Source organism: Eleutherodactylus coqui, chromosome 1 (genome assembly GCF_035609145.1).
Source record: "Eleutherodactylus coqui strain aEleCoq1 chromosome 1, aEleCoq1.hap1, whole genome shotgun sequence".
Classification (NCBI taxonomy): domain Eukaryota; kingdom Metazoa; phylum Chordata; class Amphibia; order Anura; family Eleutherodactylidae; genus Eleutherodactylus; species Eleutherodactylus coqui.
Window position 1 is genome coordinate 533,397,990 of NC_089837.1, and position 21,408 is coordinate 533,419,397.

General features: G+C 47.5%; 1 protein-coding gene across 2 annotated transcripts in view; it reads left to right on the top strand.

Annotated features, from left to right (window-relative positions):
• Nucleotides 1–21,408, top strand: part of LOC136591632 (ankyrin repeat domain-containing protein 50-like) — a 39,103-nt gene that overhangs the window by 4,101 nt on the left and 13,594 nt on the right. The window contains exons 2-4 of one of the 2 annotated variants that reach the window (XM_066588540.1): nt 5,141–5,572; nt 16,191–16,420; nt 16,535–20,137. In XM_066588540.1, the coding sequence (XP_066444637.1) occupies nt 5,199–5,572; nt 16,191–16,420; nt 16,535–20,136 (4,206 nt within the window). In that variant the 5' untranslated portion in view covers nt 5,141–5,198 and the 3' untranslated portion in view covers nt 20,137. Of the gene's footprint in view, nt 1–5,135; nt 5,573–16,190; nt 16,421–16,534; nt 20,138–21,408 lie in introns of both variants that reach the window. The other variant, XM_066588539.1, reaches the window with a different exon arrangement.

Below are 21,408 nucleotides of genomic sequence, written 5' to 3' on the forward strand. Positions count from 1 at the left end.
TCCTCCAGTCTCTCTTTCTCTGTCCTTCTTTTTCTCTTTCTCCGTCCTCCAGTCTCTTTCTCTGTCCTTCGGTTTCTCTTTCTCTGTCCTCCAGTCTCTCTTTCTCTGTCCTTCGGTTTCTCTTTCTCTGTCCTCCAGTCTCTCTCTTTCTTTATCTCCCTGTCCACCAGTCTCTCTCTTTCTCTGTCCTCCAGTCTCCCTCTTTCTATCTCTTTCTCTCTGTCCTCCAGTCTCTCTCTGTCCTTCAGTTTCTCTTTCTCCCTCACTCTCCTCCAGTCTCTCTCTTTCTATCTCTCTCTCTGTCCTCTAGTCGCTCTCTCTTTCTCTATTCTCCAGTCTCTCTCTTTCCTTCATTCTCACTTTCTGGCTCTCTCTCCTCCAGTCTCTCTCTTTCTCGGTCTTCCAAACTCTCTACTTCTATCTCTTTTTCTCTGTCCTCCAGTCTCTCTCTTACTCTCTCTCTGTCTTCCAGTCTCTCTCTTTCTATTCCTTCCTCTCTGCCCTCTAGTGTCTCTTTCTTTTTCTTTGTTCTCCAGTTTCTCTCTGTCCTTTAGTGTATCTTCCTTTTTCTTTGTTCTCCAGTCTCTCTCTGTCCTTCAGTGTCTCTTTCTTGCTCTCTGTCCTCCAGTCTCTCTCTTTCTATATCTTTCTCTCTGTACTCTAGTCCTACTTTATTTCTCTGTCCTCCAGTCTCTCTTTCCCTGTCCTCCAGACTCTCTCTCTTTCTATCTCTTTCTCTCTATCCTCCAGTCTCTCTCTCTGTCCTCGAGTCTCTCTTTCTATCTCTCTCTCTCTATCCTCCAGTCTCTCTCTCTGTCCTCGAGTCTCTCTCTCTTTCTGTCTCTTTCTCTCTATCCTTCAGTCTCTCTCTGTGTCCTCGAGTCTCTCTTTCTATCTCTCTCTCTCTATCCTCCAGTCTCTCTCTCTGTCCTCGAGTCTCTCTTTCTATCTCTCTCTCTCTATCCTCCAGTCTCTCTCTCTGTCCTCGAGTCTCTCTCTCTTTCTATCTCTTTCTCTCTATCCTCCAGTTTCTGTCTTTTTCTCTGTCCCCCAGTCTCTCTCTGCCCTTCAGTTTCTCTTTCTCCCTCACTGTCCTCCAGTCTCTCTCTTTCTATCTCTTTCTCTCTGTCCTCCAGTCTCTCTCTCTGTCCTACAGTCTCTCTCTCTCTTTCTGTCCTCTAGTCTCTCTCTCTCTCTTTCTGTATTCTCCAGTCTCTCTTTTTCCTTCATTCTCACTTTCTGGCTCTCTCTCCTCCAGTCTCTCTCTCTTTCTCTGTCCTCCAGTCTCTCTCTTTATATCTCTTTTTCTCTGTCCTCCAGTCTCTCTCTTTCTATTTCTTTTTCTCTGTCCTCCAGTCTCTCTCTTTCTTTCTCTTTGTCCCCCAGTCTCTCTCTCTTTCTTTCTCTGTCCTCCAGTCTATCTCTTTCTCTCTCTCTGTCTTCCAATCTCTCTCTTTGTCTCTCTCTCTCCCTGTCCTCCAGTCTCTCTCTCTTTCTCTCACTGTCCTCTAGTCTCTCTTTCTTACTCTCTCTCTGTTCTTCAGTCTCTCTCTCTCTCTCTCTCTATCCTCCAATCTCTCTTTCTCTCTCTCTGCCCTCCAATTTCTCTGTGTATCCTCCAGTCTCTTTCTTTCTTCTTTTTTTCTTTTCTTTCTTTCTCTCAGTCCTTCAATCTCTCTCTTTCTCTCTCTCTCTGTCTTCCAATCTCTCCCTTTGTTCTCCCGTCTCTCTTTCTCTCTCTGTCTTCCAATCATTCCCTTTGTCCCCCCTTCTCTCTTTCTCTCTGTCCTTCAATGTCTCTCTTTCTCTCTGTCCTCCAGTCTCTCTCTTTCTCTCTCTCTGTCCTCCAGTCTCTCTCTCTTTCTATCCCTTCCTCTCTGCCCTCTAGTCTCTCCCTCTTTCTCTCACTTTTTCTCTGTCCTCCAGTCTCTCTCTATCTCTTTCTCTCTGTACTCTAGTCTCTCTCTATTTCTCTGTCCTCCAGTCTCTCTCTTTCTCTCTCTCTTTCTATTTCTTTCTCTCTGTCATCCAGTCTCTTTCTGCCCTCCAGTCTCTCTCTCTTTCTATCTCTTCCTCTCTGTACTCTAGTCTCTCCCTCTTTCTCTCACTTTTTCTCTGTCCTCCAGTCTCTCTCTATCTATCTCTTTCTCTCTGTACTCTAGTCTCTCTCTATTTCTCTGTCCTCCAGTCTCTCTCTTTCTCTCTCTCTTTCTATTTCTTTCTCTCTGTCCTCTAGTCTCTCTCTATTTCTCTGTCCTCCTGTCTCTCTTTCTCTGTCCTCCAGACTCTCTCTCTTTCTATCTCTTTCTCTCTATCCTCCAGTCTCTCTCTCTCTCTGTCCTCGAGTCTCTCTCTTTCTATCTCTTCCTCTCTGTCCTTTAGTATCTCTCTCTTTCTCTGTCCTCCAGTCTCTCTCTGTCCTTCAGTTTCTCTTTCTCCCTCACTGTCCTCCAGTTTCTCTTTCTCTCTGTCCTACAGTCTCTCTCTTTCTCTCTGTCCTACAGTCTCTCTCTTTCTCTCTGTCCTACAGTCTCTCTCTTTCTCTCTGTCCTACAGTCTCTTTCTTTCTCTCTGTCCTACAGTCTCTCTCTCTGTCCTTTAGTCTCTCTCTTTCTCTATTCTCCAGTCTCTCTCTTTCCTTCATTCTCACTTTCTTGCTCTCTGTCCTCCAGTCTCTCTCTCTTTCTCTGTCCTCCAGTCTCTCTCTTTCTATCTCTCTTTCTCTGTCCTCCAGTCTCTCTCTTTCTATCTCTTTTTCTCTGTCCTCCAGTCTCTCTCTTTCTATCTCTTGTTCTCTGTCCTCCAGTCTCTCTCTTTCTTTCTCTTCTCTTTTTTTTCTGTTCTCCAGTTTCTCACTGTCCTTCAGTCTCTTTCTCGCTCTCTCTCCTTCAGTCTCTCTCTTTTTCTCTGTCCTCCATTCTCTCTTTCTTTCTCTGTCCTCCAGTCTCTCTCTCTTTCTCTGTCCTCCAGTCTCTCTCTGATCTTCAGTCTCTCTTTATCTCTCTCTGTCCTCCAGTCTCTCTCTCTCTCTTTCTATGTCCTCCAGTCTCTCTCTCTCTTTCTATGTCCTCCAGTCTCTCTCTCTTTCTCTGTCCTCCTGTCTCTCTCTCTGTCCTTCAGTCTCTCTTTCTCTCTCTCTTTGTCCTCCAGTCTCTCTCTTTTTTTTCTCTGTTCTCCAGTTTCTCGCTGTCCTTCAGTCTCTTTCTCGCTGTCTCTCCTTCAGTCTCTCTTTTTCTCTGTCCTCCAGTCTCTCCCTTTCTATTTCTTTTTCTCTGTCCTCCAGTCTCTCTGTTTCTATCTCTGTCCTCCAGTCTCTCTCTTTCTTTCTCTTTGTCCTCCATTCTCTGTTTCTTTCTCTGTCCTCCAGTCTCTCTCTCTTTCTCTGTCCTCCAGTCTCTCTCTGTTCTTCAGTCTCTCTCTGTTCTTCAGTCTCTCTCTCTCTCTGTCCTCCAGTCTCCCTCTCTCTTTCTCTCTGTCCTCCAGTCTCTCTCTCTCTTTCTCTGTCCTCCAGTCTCTCTCTCTCTTTCTCTGTCCTCCAGTCTCTCTCTTTCTCTGTCCTCCAGTCTCTCTCTGTCCTTCAGTCTCTCTTTCTCTCTCTCTCTGTCCTCCAGTCTCTCTCTCTGTCCTCCAGTCTCTCTCTCTGTCCTTCAGTCTCTCTTTCTCTCTTTCTCTGTCCTTCAGTCTCTCTTTCTCTCTCTCTCTCTCTGTCCTCCAGTCTCTGTCTCTTTCTCTGTCCTCCAGTCTCTGTCTCTTTCTCTGTCCTCCAGTCTCTTTCTCTGTCCTCCAGTCTCTTTCTCTGTCCTCCAGTCTCTTTCTCTGTCCTCCAGTCTCTGTCTCTTTCTCTGTCCTCCAGTCTCTGTCTCTTTCTCTGTCCCCCAGTCTCTGTCTCTTTCTCTGTCCCCAGTCTCTGTCTCTTTCTCTGTCCCCCAGTCTCTGTCTCTTTCTCTGTCCCCCAGTCTCTGTCTCTTTCTCTGTCCTCCAGTCTCTGTCTCTTTCTCTGTCCCCCAGTCTTTCTCTGTCCTCCAGTCTCTCTCTTTCTATCTCTTTCTCTCTGTCCTCCAGTCTCTCTCTATCCTTCAGTCTCTCTTTTTCTCTCTCTGTCCTCCAGACTCTCTCTCTTTCTATATCTTTCTCTCTATCCTCCAGTCTCTCTCTTTTTCTCTCTCTGTCCTCCAGACTTTCTCTCTTTCTATATCTCTCTCTGTCCTCCAGTCTCTCTCTTTCTTTCTCTCCCTGTCCACCAGTCTCTCTCTCTTTCTCTGTCCTCCAGTCTCTTTCTCTGTCCTCCAGTCTCTTTCTCTGTCCTCCAGTCTCTTTCTCTGTCCTCCAGTCTCTTTCTCTGTCCTCCACTCTTTCTCTGTCCTCCACTCTCTTTCTCTGTCCTCCACTCTCTTTCTCTGTCCTCCAGTCCCTTCCTCTGTCCGCCAGTCCCTTTCTCTGTCCGCCAGTCCCTTTCTCTGTCCGCCAGTCCCTTTCTCTGTCCTCCAGTCCCTTTCTCTGTCCTCCAGTCCCTTTCTCTGTCCTCCAGTCTCTTTCTCTGTCCTCCAGTCTCTTTCTCTGTCCTCCAGTCTCTTTCTCTGTCCTCCAGTCTGTTTCTCCCTCTCTCTGTCCTCCAGTCGCTCTCTTTCTCTGTCCTCCAGTCGCTCTCTTTCTCTGTCCTCCAGTCGCTCTCTTTCTCTGTCCTCCAGTCTCTCTCTTTTTCTGTCCTCCAGTCTCTCTCTTTTTCTGTCCTCCAGTCTCTCTCTGTCTCTGTCCTCCAGTCTCTCTCGGTCTCTGTCCTCCAGTCTCTCTCTGTCTCTGTCCTCCAGTCTCTCTCTGTCCATCAGTCTCCTTTTTTCGCTCTCTGTCCTCCAGTCTATCTCTCTTTCTCTGTCCTCCATTCTCTCTTTCTCGCTCTCTGTCCTACAGTCTCTCTCTTTCTCTGTCCTCCAGTCTCTCTCTTTCTATCTCTTTCTCTCTGTCCTCCATTCTCTCTCATTCTATCTCTCTCAGTCCTCCAGTCTCTCTCTTTCTTTTTTCTCTCTGTCCTTCAGTCTCTCTTTCTCTCTCTATCCTCCAGTCTCTCTCTTAGGGGCTGTTAACACAGCTTTTATTACACTTTGCAGTGTACTTATTGAAGTCCTGTCTCTCCGCAGTGCAGTCTTCTGGCCCATCATTCCACTTGCTGCCACCATTATGTTGCCTGCACACCCCATGAGATGACATCCAGTTACCTGCAGGGCCGGCCCTTCTATTGTCGAGAATGGGCACTCCAGAGGCTTCAGCATTGCTTGGAAGGACTGAGTGGGGCTCGGGCCCCAGGTATTCTTATTACTGGGGCCCCTGGTGCAGGAAAGACAGCCCTGTGTAAAGAAATTTTGTGGCCCACCTCAGAGGCTGGGAGGGTTTCCAGACTCAGCTCCCGAGTGTTGGCGTACCACTTCTGCCAGGCGCACACACACACCAGCCTCGACCCACATCACTTCATCACGAACCTGGTCCAGCAGCTTCAGACAAGCCCCCTGATCAGCGGCTACAAGGGAGCATCCGACAGCGCCACCTGTAGGGGAGATGTGCGTGACATATTCAAGAGGTAAGAAAAAGACAGATTTGTTGCTGATTATCACCGGACAAGTCACATGACCTTCACTCTGTCTTATAACCTGACAAAGGCTCTACATCCCATAATGATCTGACGGAGAGGTTCCGAACTGCATCCTATAACCTGACGGTCCGCACTTTATCTTGTAATGTGACGAAGAGGTGCTACACTGCATCCCGTAGTGATCTGATGGAGCTCTGCACTGTATCCTATAACCTGACAGAGACGCTCCGCACTGTATCCTATAGTAATCTGACAGAGACGCTCCGCACTGTATCCTATAACCTGACAGAGACGCTCCGCACTGTATCCTATATTAATCTGACAGACGCTCCGCACTGTATCCTATAACCTGACAGAGACGTCCGCACTGTATCCTATAACCTGACAGAGACGCTTCACACTGTATTCTATAGTAATCTGACAGAGACGCTCCGCACTCTATCCTATAACCTGACAGAGATGCTTCACACTGTATTCTATAGTAATCTGACAGAGACGCTCCGCACTGTATCCTATAACCTGACAGAGACGCTGCACACTGTATCCTATAGTAATCTGATAGAGACGCTCCGCACTGTATCTTATAACCTGACAGAGACGCTTCGCACTGTATCTTTTAACCTGACACAGACGCTCCGCACTCTATCCCATAACCTGACAGAGACGCTTCACACTGTATTCTATAGTAACCTGACAGAGACGCTCCGCACTGTATCTTATAACCTGACAGAGACGCTCCACACTGTATCCTATAGTAATCTGATAGAGACGCTCCGCACTGTATCTTATAACCTGACAGAGACGCTTCGCACTGTCTCTTATAACCTGACAGAGACGCTCCGCACTGTATCCTATAACCTGACAGAGACGCTCCGCAGTGTATCCTATAGTAATCTGACAGAGACGCTCTGCGCTGTATCCTATAACCTGACAGAGACGCTCCGCAGTGTATCCTATAGTAACCTGACAGAGACGCTCCGCACTGTATCCTATAACCTGACAGAGACGCTCCGCAGTGTATCCTATAGTAATCTGACAGAGACGCTCTGCACTGTATCCTATAACCTGACAGAGACGCTCCGCAGTGTATCTTATAACCTGACAGAGACGCTTTGCACTGTATCCTATAGTAATCTGATAGAGACGCTCCGCACTGTATCCTATAACCTGACAGAGACACTCTGCACTGTATCCTATAGTAATCTGACAGAGACGCTCTGCGCCGTATGCTATAACCTGACAGAGACGCTCCGCAGTGTATCCTATAGTAACCTGACAGAGACGCTCTGCAGTGTATTCTATAACCTGACAGAGACGCTCTGGACTGTATCCTATAGTAATCTGACAGAGACGCTCTGCGCTGTATCCTATAACCTGACAGACGCTCTGCACTGTATCCTATAACCTGACAGAGACGCTCCGCAATGTATCCTATAAACTGACAGAGACGCTCCGCAGTGTATCCTATAGTAATTTGACAGAGACGCTCCGCACTGTATCCTATAACCTGACAGAGACACTCCGCACTGCATTCTATAGTAATCTGACAGAGACGCTCCGCGCTGTATTCTATTAGCTGATGGAAACGCACCGCACTGTATTGTATTAGCTGATGGAAACTCTCTGTGCTCAATCCTATAACCTGCGTAGACGCTCTGCACTGCATTCTATAACCTGAAGGAGACGCTCTGCACTGTATCCTATAACCTGCGGAGATGCCCCGCACTGTATCCTTTAACCTGATGGAAACGCTCTGCACTGCATTCTATAACCTGAAGGAGACGCTCTGCACTGTATCCTATAACCTGAAAGAAATGCTATGCACTGCATCCTATTGTCAGGGAAATTTCTGCGTACAGCACCAATCAGGCCCACCCCAATACCCCGCTGCCGGCGGTAAAGAAGAGACACCACACACGGAAGTCTGGTATAGTTCCTCACACGGGGACATAACTGCGCACTTTATTACAGATTACGTGGGATCTTATACCCTTTGGTCTCATCACTAGGAATGGGTAATGGTCTCATTGGCTCAAATTCACCGCATAACCATATATGTAAAGTCCGGATTTCGGGCTGAGACAGTGAAAGTTATATACGTAGTTGAACAGTCGTTATCTAGATACGGCGCTTCTGGGAAAACAGCCAAGTACGCGGCCTTCGTGTTCGGTTCTGTATCATCTCTGAATTTCTGGACACATCTCTCTCAGCCTTGCAAACCTTTGAAATATCTGATGTAAGGCGACATATAAGTTTTTCTTATTTTAACTTTGAATAGAACTTGCATACAGGTATAAAAGCAAAAAAAACATATAGCAATATATACATATACCCTCACAAACCCCCCTAAAAACTTAATATGGAGATCAAGCACCAGGCCTCGCAGTCTCCCTCGGTCGCCTCTCCCTTTCATCAGGGTTTCCCCACTGCCCGTAAGGTCCTACTCCTAGGAGGGGGGATCCCTACCTCACCTCAGGAGGAGGCCATGGGCTCATTTCCGGGCATCCATACCCTCTATCTGTACAAGTTAACACCCCTCAGAGTGCGCCCTCGCTGGAACCTAAGGTCTTCTGCACTATCCCTAGGCAAATGGGAATTCCACTGACAGTCCATCTTAGGAGATCGGGGCGGGCGCAGTACTAGTACATTTCTCCATTCTTCTGGTAACGTACATGGTTGGCATTATCGGAACTGGCTCTTCATCTCCTTCAAACAAGGGAAACGTTGGTGTCACATTATCCAGTCCCTTACTCATACTCTTTTTAATCAAAGGGATTCTACACGTACAGGAAGTTACATACCCCACCTCTTTCTGCTAAAATCATATCCAGGGCCACTCTAGGGCCATGGATGCAGTGGGCCCTAACTGGTCAGCTTACCCTTGCTAAGCATCCCTGGTGCAGTTTACAAACCTCTGCTGATTGTAATAGATATAATTCATCCAATCTACATTATTATTAACAGTGACAATAGCAAATAAGGACTCAAAACCTGCTTTAACCTGATCTCTAGAATTAAATTCATCTGGCACCCCCCTTGGCACTCCTATTGCATCTATGTATACATGTGGATCAAAGTTACCACCTGGAGCGTCAACTTCCCTCTTAGCACGATGCGGTGTTGGATTCTCACCCTCAGTGTAGTCTTCATATTGCACATTTGATTGTATTAATTTGTTCTGAAACAGGGGGCTAGTGTACAGTAGTCAAAGGTGTGTGTTAGAGGAATTGTACCACATTATAGCATGTAAAGGATATGCAGGAACATGAGTTTTTTCAGTGCGAAGTGTGGATCCAAGTGGGCTTTCCTTCGAGCTTGACTGCAGTTGGGGTGGTGAGCAACATCTGGTAGGGACCTTCAAACCAGGTTTCTCTCTCAAACTTTTTCACATAGACCCTGTCACCTGGTTTCAGATTGTGACACTCATCTGTAGGACCTGGGAGAAAAGCAGAGACTGCAGAATGCGTTATTGACAATTCCTTGGAGAGGCCTATGACAAAATTAACAAGAAAATCATTCCCCAAACTCAGCTACTGTGGCATGTACCCTCCTGGGAAAGAACTAATGGAAAACACTCAATTCAAGATTTGCCCATTTCCTTCATTGCCTTTTGTATCTACTTTCCCACTACTCCGTGGATGGTAGGGTGTGTGGAAAGCCTGGAATATACCCAAAGCAGACGTGATGTATTGCATTATTTCACCTGTGAATTGTGTACCTTTGTTTGACTCAATCACTTCCGATGCCCCATATCTGCAGATTACCTCATTCATGAGCTTCTGTGCTGTTACCTGCGTATTTACTTTGGTAACAGGGTAGGTCTCCGACCTGAAAAGAAATCAACAACAAAAAGCATATATTCATACTTCCCAACAAGTGGGAGCTGAGTGTAGCCAATTTGCAATCCCTGAAATGGGTAGAGTGGCCCCGGCAAGTGTTATGTGGCAAATTTACTTCTGCCCTGTTACTTACGGCAAAGATCATGCAAAATTGGACAAATGATGCAGCAGCTACAGAAAACTCAGGAGCCACCCGTCCTTGTTCAAGCGTCGACATCATTGTTGCTTTGAGAGGCGCGTCTTTCCGTGCATCAGCTGGGCCATCATGGGGCACAGGGACCGTGGTGGGCAAGTTCTGTTGACTGTTCGCCATACGCCGTCCCTTTTTAGTCCATTTTACTTTTTCTTCCTTGCTGGCTTGTAACTGTAAAGTCTTTAGCATATCAAAGTCCAAAGTTTTTATCAAAGTCCAAAGTTTTTATCAAAGTCCAAAGATTTTAGTCAATGTCAAAAGTTTAGTCAAAGTCCAAAGTTATTGTCAAATTCTTCCTTTCTTCTTTTCTTCCACGGCTTGAGGGCCGCTGCCTTTGCTGTGTGGTCTGTGATGGCGTTGCCTCTTGTTTCTCTGGTGTAGGAATCGGTGTGAGCTCTCCATTGTCGGGTAGAAGTAGGGTCTCCATGAGACTCTGCACCGCTGCATCATACTTAATTGGTTGTCCTGCTGAGGTAAAAAACTGTCTGGCCTTCTATATTGGGCCGTAATCATGAGCTATGCAAAATGCATACCGGGAGTCAGTGTAAATGTTTGCCGTCTTACCTTCTGCCACTCTACACGCCTCAGTGAGGGCCTTCAGTTCCGCTTCTTGTACTGAGACATGCGGAGGCAGAGCTTCTGCTTTTAGGACATCTTGTTGTGTGACCACTGCATATCCAGTGTGGAGTCGTCAATCCCCCGTGGTACCATCTATAAAAAAAACAACTCAAAATATGCATTGTTAACAAAGGCTTTCAGTAACTTATTAAAACTTACATTTTCTTGTTGCATCAATGCTTGACAATCAGGCTGATATTCTATTTCAAATAGATCAGAATCTTGTTGCAAAAAATTTAAAAATGGCTGATTTGCAATACCTAGATCACCTATGCCTTCTCCTCCGCCTTGTGAACCAGGATACTCAATTGGAAGAAGAGTAGCCGGGTTCAAGGTGGTACAACATTGGAAAGAGATTTGATGGGTGCAGATAAGGCCTGTAAGATGTTAGCACCAATAACAGAGACATGAGTTACATCAGGGCAGAATAATCTACAAACATCTATTAATATTTGAAATGTGATATCCTTTAAGCAAATTCATTATTAATCTGATCCTGCCTGCAATGTCTTATCAAATGTGTGGGAAAAAGAGAAAAAAAACAAACTTTTACTGGCCGCTCAAGATTCTCACCCCCTCCCTTGTGGACAAAAGAAGGATAATCCATTACGCACTTTTACATCATCTAGCTCCACCTCCTCGATACTGGCCGCTTGCTTCTTTCTTCACACCTTCATTCAAACTCCACAGTCTGCACGTCCACATCACAACCAAGTAAAGTCTTATGCATGGGGGGGGGGGGGGGGGGGACACTTTTATCCCCAGTCAATATCTGCATCACACATTTTCACATTCATCACAGTCTGAACACGGGTCATTAACTCTCATTGATCCATGCGCTCAAGTCTGCCCCATCACCCCCCATTGAAGGTGTACCAGTGCATACAGATACACAGACAAAAAAAAAGTTTGACAAACAAACATACATCAGTTGAAAAGCATTGAGGTGAGTGCTATAATGTTATAAAGTACATGATTCTATTGAGATGAGATTGTGAATGAGCGCTATTTTTGACAAATAATGGGAAAAAGTTTGCTGAGTGACTGAGACATTCTATCTTTCTTATTTACTGAAACTATTATATGCTATATTAAATGCTGATATATTTTAGAATGTGTGGGTATCTTTCAGCCCCCCTTCCTTTCCTTCTCTGTCGCTCTGTTATCGCTTGGCCTTGGAAGCTAGACACAAGCTGCAGCTTCAAGTAAACAATCCTTCTCTCACTAAAAGCAAGCTCAGTTAACCATTTGGACATATATACACACACACATACATCTATATCTATCTTAAACAAATAATGTGTACATACTTAACTTTCTCTGACTGTCTCTCTCCTCCTCACTTCAGCACCTTCTAGTAAACCTTTGTCTTTTAAGGCGCCCTTCTTGGTCCTAAAGACCTCCTCCCAGTCACCATTCTGTAATCTACCGTGCGGGTCCATGTCACACATTTTCATAAGAGTTTTCTTACATGTTACAGATTAGGACCCTTGTCTCTCTGCCATCAATTCATCCGCACGGCGGCGGCCCTTGAGGGGATCCGTCTTCTTTAATAAGGTCTTACGCATATTAGTGCAACAACAACAATAATAATAATAACACGCTCCATAGAGTGCATCCTTCTGACCCAAATTGTTAGCCCCTTATATACGGCAAAACAACCGAAGGCATCTCCTTCTATGGAACCAGTCCCATAGAGTGCATCTCCTCCTCAGCTAAACCATCAACAACTAACTAAACTAAAACCAAGGGTCCCTTCTTCTATGGTACCTATCTCACAGAGTGCATTCCTCTCTGCTAAACCATCAACAACTAACTAAACTAAAACCAAGGGTCCCTTCTTCTGTGAGACGAAATGAAAAGAGAGAGAAAAAAAATTTTGCAGATACAACAAACAACCTCCACTATTGCTAAAACGCTACGGACTTCAAAGTACAAATAGACTACAGACTAGTTCCTGGGTGAGCGATTGGTGTGCTTATCACGGTCAGTGGTCCGTGACGGCAAACCCTTAGCTCAGGAGTTACCATGTAGAACTCTTAACCCAACCAGTCCAGTCACAAAACACAGATAGTCCCTCCTGCTGCAATACTCTCAGTGTAAAACACAACATAAATATTTGCTGGTCTTACCTGGAGTTCTGTGAGTTGATCAGGCTCGGTTTGCAGCAGGACGGCTTCCCCGTGGCATGGATCCGGGTGGACTGTGCTGCACGGCTCCGGTTTTACCGCCCCACGTTGGGCGGCATTTGTCAGGGAAATTTATGCGTACAGCACCAATCAGGCCCACCCCAATGCCCCGCTGCCGGCGGTAAAGAAGAAACACCACACACGGAGGTCTGGTATAGTTCCTCACACGGGGACATAACTGCACACTTTATTACAGATTACATGGGATCTTATACCCTTTGGTCTCATCACTAGGAATGGGTGATGGGCTCATTGGCTCAAATTCACCGCATAACCATATATGTAAATTCCGGATTTCCGGCTGAGGCACTGATAGTCATATACGTAGTTAAACAGTCGTTATCTTGATACGGCGCCTCTGAGAAAACAGCCAAGCACGCGGCCTTCGTGTTCGGTTCTGTATCATCTCTGAATTTCTGGACACATCTCTCTCAGCCTTGCAAACTTTTGGAATATCTGATGTAATTCAACATATTAAGTTTTTCTCATTTTAACTTTGAATAGAACTTGCATACAGGTATAAAAGCATAAAAAACATATGGCAATATATACATATACCCTCACACTATAACCTGACAGAAATGCTCTGCACTGCATCCTATACTATGCAGAGACGTTGCACTGTATCCTATAACCTGATAGAAACGCTCTGCAGTGTATCCTATATCCTGACAGAGACGCTCTGCACTTTATCCTATATCCTGACAGACGGTCCACACTGTATCCTATATCCTGACAGAGACACTCTGCACTGTATTCTATAAACAGCGGAAACGCTCTGCACTGTATCCTATAACCTGACAGACGCTCCGCAGTGTATCCTGTAGTAATCTGACAGAGACGCTTCGCACTGTATTCTATAACCTGACAGACATGCTCCGCATTGTATCCTATAGTAATCTGACAGAGACGCTCGGCACTGTATCCTATAACCTGAGAGAGACGCTCCGCACTGTATCTTATAACCTGACAGAGACGCTCCGCACTGTATCCTATAACCTGTCAGAGACGCTTCGCACTGTATCTTATAACCTGACAGAGACGCTTTGCACTGTATCCTATAAACTGACAGACATGCTCCGCACAGTATCCTATAGTAATCTGATAGAGACGCTCCGCACTGTATCCTATAACCTGACAGAGACGCTCCGCACTGTATCCTATAACCTGACAGAGACGCTCCGCACTGTATCCTATAGTAATCTGATAGAGACGCTCCGCACTGTATCCTATAACCTGACAGAGACGCTCCGCACTGTATCCTATAACCTGACAGAGATGCTCCACACTGTATCCTATAGTAATCTGATAGAGACGCTCCGCACTGTATCCTATAACCTGACAGACGCTCCGCACTGTATCCTATAACCTGACAGAGACGCTTCGCACTGTATCCTATAACCTGACAGAGACGCTCCGCACTGTATCTTATAACCTGACAGAGACGCTCCGCACTGTATCTTATAACCTGACAGAGACGCTCCGCACTGTATCCTATAACCTGACAGAGGCACTCTGCACTGTATTCTATAAACAGCGGAAACGCTCTGCACTGTATCCTATGACCTGAAAGAAATGCTATGCACTGTATCCTATAACCTGACAGAGATGCCTCTCACTGTATCCTATAACCTGACAGAGACGCCCCGCATTGTATCCTATAACCTGACAGAGACGCTCTGCACTGCATCCTATAAACTGACAGAGACGCTCTGCGCTGTATCTTATAACCTGACAGAGACGCTCCGCACTGTATCCTATAGTAATCTGATAGAGACGCTCCGCACTGTATCCTATAACCTGACAGAAACGCTCCGCACTGTATCTTATAACCTGACAGACACTCCGCACTGTATCCTATAAGCTGACAGAGACGCTCCGCACTGTATCCTATAGTAATCTGATAGAGACGCTCTGCACTGTATCCTATAACCTGACAGAGACGCTCCGCACTGTATCCTATAACCTGACAGAGACGCTTTGCACTGTATCCTATAACCTGACAGAGACGCTCCGCACTGTTTCTTATAACCTGACAGAGACGCTTCGCACTGTATCTTATAACCTGACAGAGACGCTCCGCACTGTATCTTATAACCTGACAGAGACGCTCCGCACTGTATCCTATAACCTGACAGAGGCACTCTGCACTGTATTCTATAAACAGCGGAAACGCTCTGCACTGTATCCTATGACCTGAAAGAAATGCTATGCACTGTATCCTATAACCTGACAGAGATGCCTCTCACTGTATCCTATAACCTGACAGAGACGCCCCGCATTGTATCCTATAACCTGACAGAGACGCTCTGCACTGCATCCTATAAACTGACAGAGACGCTTCGCTTTGTATCCTATAACCTGACAGACGCTCCGCACTGTATCTTATAACCTGACAGAGACGCTCCGCACTGTATCCTATAACCTGACAGAGATGCTCCACACTGTATCCTATAGTAATCTGATAGAGACGCTCCGCACTGTATCCTATAACCTGACAGAGACGCTCTGCACTGTATCTTATAATCTGACAGAGATGCTCCACACTGTATCCTATAGTAATCTGATAGAGACGCTCCGCACTGTATCCTATAACATGACAGAGACGCTCCGCACTGTATCTTATAACCTGACAGAGACGCTCCGCACTGTATCCTATAGTAATCTGATAGAGACGCTCCGCACTGTATCCTATAACCTGACAGAAACGCTCCGCACTGTATCTTATAACCTGACAGACGCTTCGCACTGTATTTTATAACCTGACAGAGACGCTCCGCACTGTATCTTATAACCTGACAGACGCTTCGCACTGTATCTTATAACCTAACAGAGACGCTCCGCACTGTATCTTATAACCTGACAGAGACGCTCCGCACTGTATCCTATAACCTGACAGAGATGCTCCACACTGTATCCTATAGTAATCTGATAGAGACGCTCCGCACTGTATCCTATAACCTGACAGAGACGCTCTGCACTGTATCTTATAATCTGACAGAGATGCTCCACACTGTATCCTATAGTAATCTGATAGAGACGCTCCGCACTGTATCCTATAATCTGACGGAAACGCTCCGCACTGTATCTTATAACCTGACAGACGCTCCGCACTGTATCTTATAACCTGACAGAGACGCTCCGCACTGTATCTTATAACCTGACAGACGCTTCGCACTGTATCTTATAACCTGACAGAGACGCTCCGCACTGTATCTTATAACCTGACAGAGACGCTCTGCACTGTATCTTATAACCTGACAGAGACGCTCTGCACTGTATCTTATAACCTGACAGAGACGTTCCGCACTGTATCCTATAAGCTGACAGAGGCACTCTGCACTGTATTCTATAAACAGCGGATACGCTCTGCACTGTATCCTATGACCTGAAAGAAATGCTATGCACTGTATCCTATAACCTGACAGAGATGCCCCTCACTGTATCCTATAACCTGACAGAGACGCTCCGCATTGTATCCTATAAGCTGACAGAGACGCTCTGCACTGCATCCTATAAACTGACAGAGACGCTCTGCGCTGTATCCTATAGCCTGATGAAGACGCTCTGCACTGTTTCCTATAATGACCTGACAGAGACGCTCCGCACTGAATCATATAACCTGATGATGGCGCTCTACACTGTATTCCATAATGACTTGGTGGAGATGCTCCGCACTCTATCTTATAATGACTTGACTGCTCCACACTGTATCCCATTTTCACTGCTCTGCAGGATTTGGGTCATTGACAACCTGTGTTTTGTAGGGCGGTCTTGACCCCACTGGTGGAGCTGTCACCTCCCTCACAGAACCTCCTGCTCCTGGTGGACTCGTTGGATGAGATGTGCTGCTGTTGTCGATCTGATGGATTCTCAGGAGATTCTGGTTGCACCATTGCGGAGCTTCTGGCTGCTCACCACGAGCTGCTTCCTCCATGGCTGCTACTGGTGTGCTCCGCGCGGAGGCAGAACAAGTCTGTCACCAGGATGTTCACAGGTGAGGAGGCTCCATCCATGCTACTTGACATAAACAACACAGAGCCTGGTTGTCAGATAGTCACCCACCTCCTTAGATCTTTAATATTTACTATTCCCTTTCTTGTGTCCTCAGGTTTCCGTAGGCTATGTTTGGATGACCTCCGCAAAGCTCACATTGTACGTGACGTCCAGCAGTACATCTTGAGTCGCCTGGACTGTGAGATGGCTCTGCGGCAGCACCTGACCCTTGACACTGCGGACATGCTGAACCAACTGCACATAAAGAGCAATGGCTGCTTCCTGTTCCTGGAGCGGGTGCTAGACGGCGTCTCCGAAGGGTCCATCCTCCTGCGAGAGATCCGCCACATCCCCGGCACATTGAATGGGCTCTACTTATGGTTGTGCCAGCGACTCTTCTCAGGCCACCAGTTCTGTCTGGTGCGGACACTGCTAAATGTCATCTTGGCCTCTCCAGTTCCTCTATCTCCATCGGAGCTCCACAAGGCCGTATGGACAAAACAGATGGAAGGGTGGAGGCCAGAGGAGTTCACCGAGATCTTTGAGTCCATCTCCATGCTGCTTCACCCGCTCGACGGTGCCCAGGTGGTGCTCTTCCATCACAGCTTCTCTGAGTGGCTCCTGGACGTCAAGTACTGTACACAGAGATACCTATGTAATGTTGCTGAAGGTCACTGCATGCTCGCCATGAGCCTATCAATATGGGCGCCAAACTTGCAATCAGCTGAGGTGGCCCAGCTAGCCAAACATCTTCTTCTGTCTGACCTTCATGGACTCAAGCCGTGCCATTTAGCTCTGTGGCTCCTGTGGACAGAAGTCCCAGTGTTGGACTGTTTGGCCTCCAACATCTCTTTAGAGCTGGAGATCTTGCAATTGCTCTTGTTAGCCCAGCCAAAAGTAGATGGAGATTTCATTGTGGAGGACTCGAGTGCCCTAAAGAGAACCCTGGAGCGAGGGGTCTCCCTGGAGTTTCTGTTAGAGACGGAGGGCGGACTGAATCAGAGGGACCGAGCTGGAAGGACTCTGCTTGCTGCGGCGGCTCACGCCGGTAACCTCGATGCTGTTAGACTAATGCTTTCCAGAGGTGCCAATCTAGAGGCCACCGATGAAGACGGGCAGACTCCTCTGGGACTAGCTGCACATCAGGGACACTTATCGGTGGTAGAACTCCTTCTTGAACGTGGTGCCCGGCACGACCATAGTGACAGTCGTGGTTGGTCCCCTCTACGTGCTGCGGCATGGGGAGGTCACACTGAGGTAGTAGAGTCACTGCTTGCATTTGGGGCTCAGCCGGATACTTCTGGTCCTGATGGACGCACTGCATTGAGGGCAGCAGCATGGAGCGGGCACGAGGGTCCTGTTAAGGCTTTGATAAGGGCTGGAGCGGAGATAGACCATGCCGATATTGAGGGTCGCACTCCTCTCATGGCGGCTGCCTACATGGGCCATTGTAAAGTTGCAGAAGTGTTACTAGAATCGGGAGCCAACGTGAATAAATGTGATGCAGAAGGACGTTCGGCACTCACTGTGGCTTGCCTGTGTGTGCCAACCGGGCAGAGACATCCACAGCTGGTATCAGCTTTGTTGGAACATGGGGCAGATCCAGAACTACAAGACAAGGAAGGTTTAACGCCACTACTGGTTGCTGTTTACGAGGGGCAAGAAGAAGTTGCAGAACTGCTCCTAGAAGCCGGTGCAGACCCAGACCGACCTGGAAAAGACCAGATGACACCGCTTCTGGCTGCCGCCTCTGGAGGACATGCTGAAACTGTGAGGGTGCTACTACTGTGGGGTGCATCCACGGATGTGTCAGACAAAGAAGGGAGGTCGGCACTCCTACTGGCAGCTGCGGGAGCACGAGGTGAAGAGGCGGTAAGAGTCTTACTAAATAGGGGCCTAAATGAGAACCATCAAGACCATTTGGGGTGGACTGCGTTGCACTGGGCTGCTTGTGAAGGTCGGAGGAGTGTTTGTCGAACCTTGGTAGATGGAGGTGCTAAAGTGGGACTGAGAGACAGAGAAGGTTACACGCCTCTCCTTCTGGCAGCTGAAGAAGGGCACCCAGGCTGTGTAGAAGTACTGATAAATCGAGGCTCCCCCGTCAACCAGCAGGGCAGTGATGGAATGACGGCATTGTGCTTTGCTGCACTTGCAGGCCATAAAGCCACAGTGGAACTGCTGTTGAGAAAAGGAGCGGACCCCGAAGTGAAGACCACACAAGGAAAACCGCTATTGTACCTCTTAGCCCTGCAAGGACTAGCGGACATAGTAAAAGTCCTGTTAGAGCATGGCGCTGACCCTGAGAGTAGAGACCCAGAAGAACGTACGGCTTTGCATGCCTCCTGCTGGCAAGGGGACTTGGACATGGCACACCTTCTTCTAGACGTTGGCAGGGCAAACTGTAATGCTTTTGACAAAGAAAACCGAACTCCTCTACACTGTGCAGCATGGAGAGGACAAGCCAATATAGCTCAAATTCTGCTGAAGCATGGGGCGTTTACTGATGCACAATGTTCCCAGGGAGCCACTCCGCTCTGTATAGCAGCTCAGGAAGGGCACCATGCACTGGCCAGAGTGCTCCTGGAGGAGGGGAATGCCAGCCCCTTCCATTCTGACCACTATGGTCGCACTCCTATAAAAGTAGCAGCCAAAGGTGGGCACTTGGCCATAATTAGTCTTCTGGAAGCTCATGGTGTTCCTTCATACCAAGGACCAATAGCAAAGGCTCCAGTAAAAGATGCTTCTGTGACTGAGCAAGCAGACGGTGGAGGAGACAGCTGGTCCACACTTTCACCAGTGTCGACAGGCAGCCATTCACTCGACAACTCCCTAAAGAGCTCAGCAGGATCTGTGCTAACGTCTTCCACTTACCACTCCCAGGCCACGGTGCCCATGGATAGCCTTACTTTTACCCAGCAAGTTCAGCAACACTCTCTTCCTCGCAGTCGCTCTCGACAAGCTGTTGTCCTCACTGGTATGTTTAGCTTTCCGGGATCGAACAGCCCTGGCCTGCTGCCTGATAACTGGGAGGTGATTATCAAATCTAACCAAAATCCAAGTTCTCCCGACCGCGAGTTAAAGAGGAATGGGATACTAACCAACCCCAAATATGGGGGTCCCACGTACGCTCGCTTCAAACCCAGTGATGTTAGCCACCCTGTAGATAACTCAAGACATTGTTCCAGCCGCAAATCAAAGGACTGTAACCAAAGCAAGAGCAACAGCTCGGGATATTCCTCCAGCCATGCCGGTGAAGACCATAAAAAGATTGCCAACTCTCCAAAGAAAACCAAAAATACTATGGATCAACCATCGAGGTCTTCTCAGGTGAGCAGGAGCCCTGTCCACTCCCCGCAGATCAGCAATAACCCCACACCATTGTCCAAGATGACTGCAGATCCGGTCAATCCCAAAAAGAGAGCATCAAACCTGGAGACCTCACCTAAACACAACAAAGACCATGTGCTCTCCACCAGGAACCCCTTGGATACTCAGCACTGTGTCGGGAGATCAGAAGACCTTGTGCGCTCCCTTAGTAAGAAGGATCCTCTAAGCTCTCCAACCAAGGGAGACCAAGACCGCTCCCCGGGAATACAGAACTCCCCGCTGATCTCCATCACTACTATGGACCCACAGCTTCACCTCAAGCAGGCCATCAAACTGCAGTTTGAGGGCCGCACATGTGGCTTCAACTACAGGAAGGAGACCCCGCTATGAGGTATGAGCTGCTGTGATGCTATTTGACGTACCGTTAAAAGGGTTGCCCAGTTGTAAACTATTGGTGAGCTATCCTTAGTACAGGTCACCAGCAGTAAATCGTGGAGGGTCCACCAGCTGTTTGCAGAAGCAGTGTGCCTGAGCAGGAAGTAGACAGCTCCGTTCGTACTGCAATGGCCAGGCTTGGTTTTACAGGCCATTTACTTCAGTGGGTGCCACTCAGGTATCTCCACAGTCCCATTGAAAGGGAATAGAGTGTTAGTGCGCTTGTGGAACACACACTTCATTCAGTCTCCTCCTTATTACCAGGGCGGAAGAAGGGGGTAGGGGAGGGGGGCAGTAATGCCACATGAAGGAGGATGGGGGAAATAAGACTCCCGTTCTTGAAATCAGTGGGGGTCTTCGTGGTGAGAGCACTGTGCACACCCTGTGGATGGGGCATGTCTTGATATTCTGGTACTATTCCTTTAAGGAGCAAACTATTTTTACAATTGCATGGCAACAGCCAGAAATCTCTGACGCTGACACAGTTACCGGCCGCACTCTGGAGGACATATAATGTGTTGGAGATGTTACTGGCTGCACTCTGGGGGACATAAATGTGTTGTAGATGTTACTGGCTGCACTCTGGGGGACATATAATGTGTTGGAGATGTTACTGGCCACACTCTGCGGGACATATGTGTTGGAGATGTTACTGGACGCACTCTGGGGGACATATAATGTGTTGGAGATGTTACTGGACGCACTCTGGAGGACATATAATGTGTTGGTGATGTTACTGGCCGCACTCTGGAGGACATATAATGTGTTGGAGATGTTACTGGCCGCACTCTGGGGGACATATAATGTATTGGAGGTGTTACTGGCCACACTCTGGGGGACATATAATGTGTTGGAGATGTTACTGGCCGCACTCTGCGGGACATATGTGTTGGAGATGTTACTGGATGCACTCTGGGGGACATATAATGTGTTTAAGATGTTAGTGGACGCACTCTGGAGGACATATAATGTGTTGGAGATGTTACTGGACGCACTCTGGGGGACATATAATGTATTGGAGGTGTTACTGGCCACACTCTGGAGGACATATAATGTGTTGGAGATGTTACTGGCTGCACTCTGGGGGACATATAATGTGTTGGAGATGTTACTGGCCGCGCTCTGTGGGACATATGTGTTGGAGATGTTACTGGACGCACTCTGGGGGACATATAATGTGTTGGAGATGTTACTGGACGCACTCTGGAGGACATATAATGTGTTGGA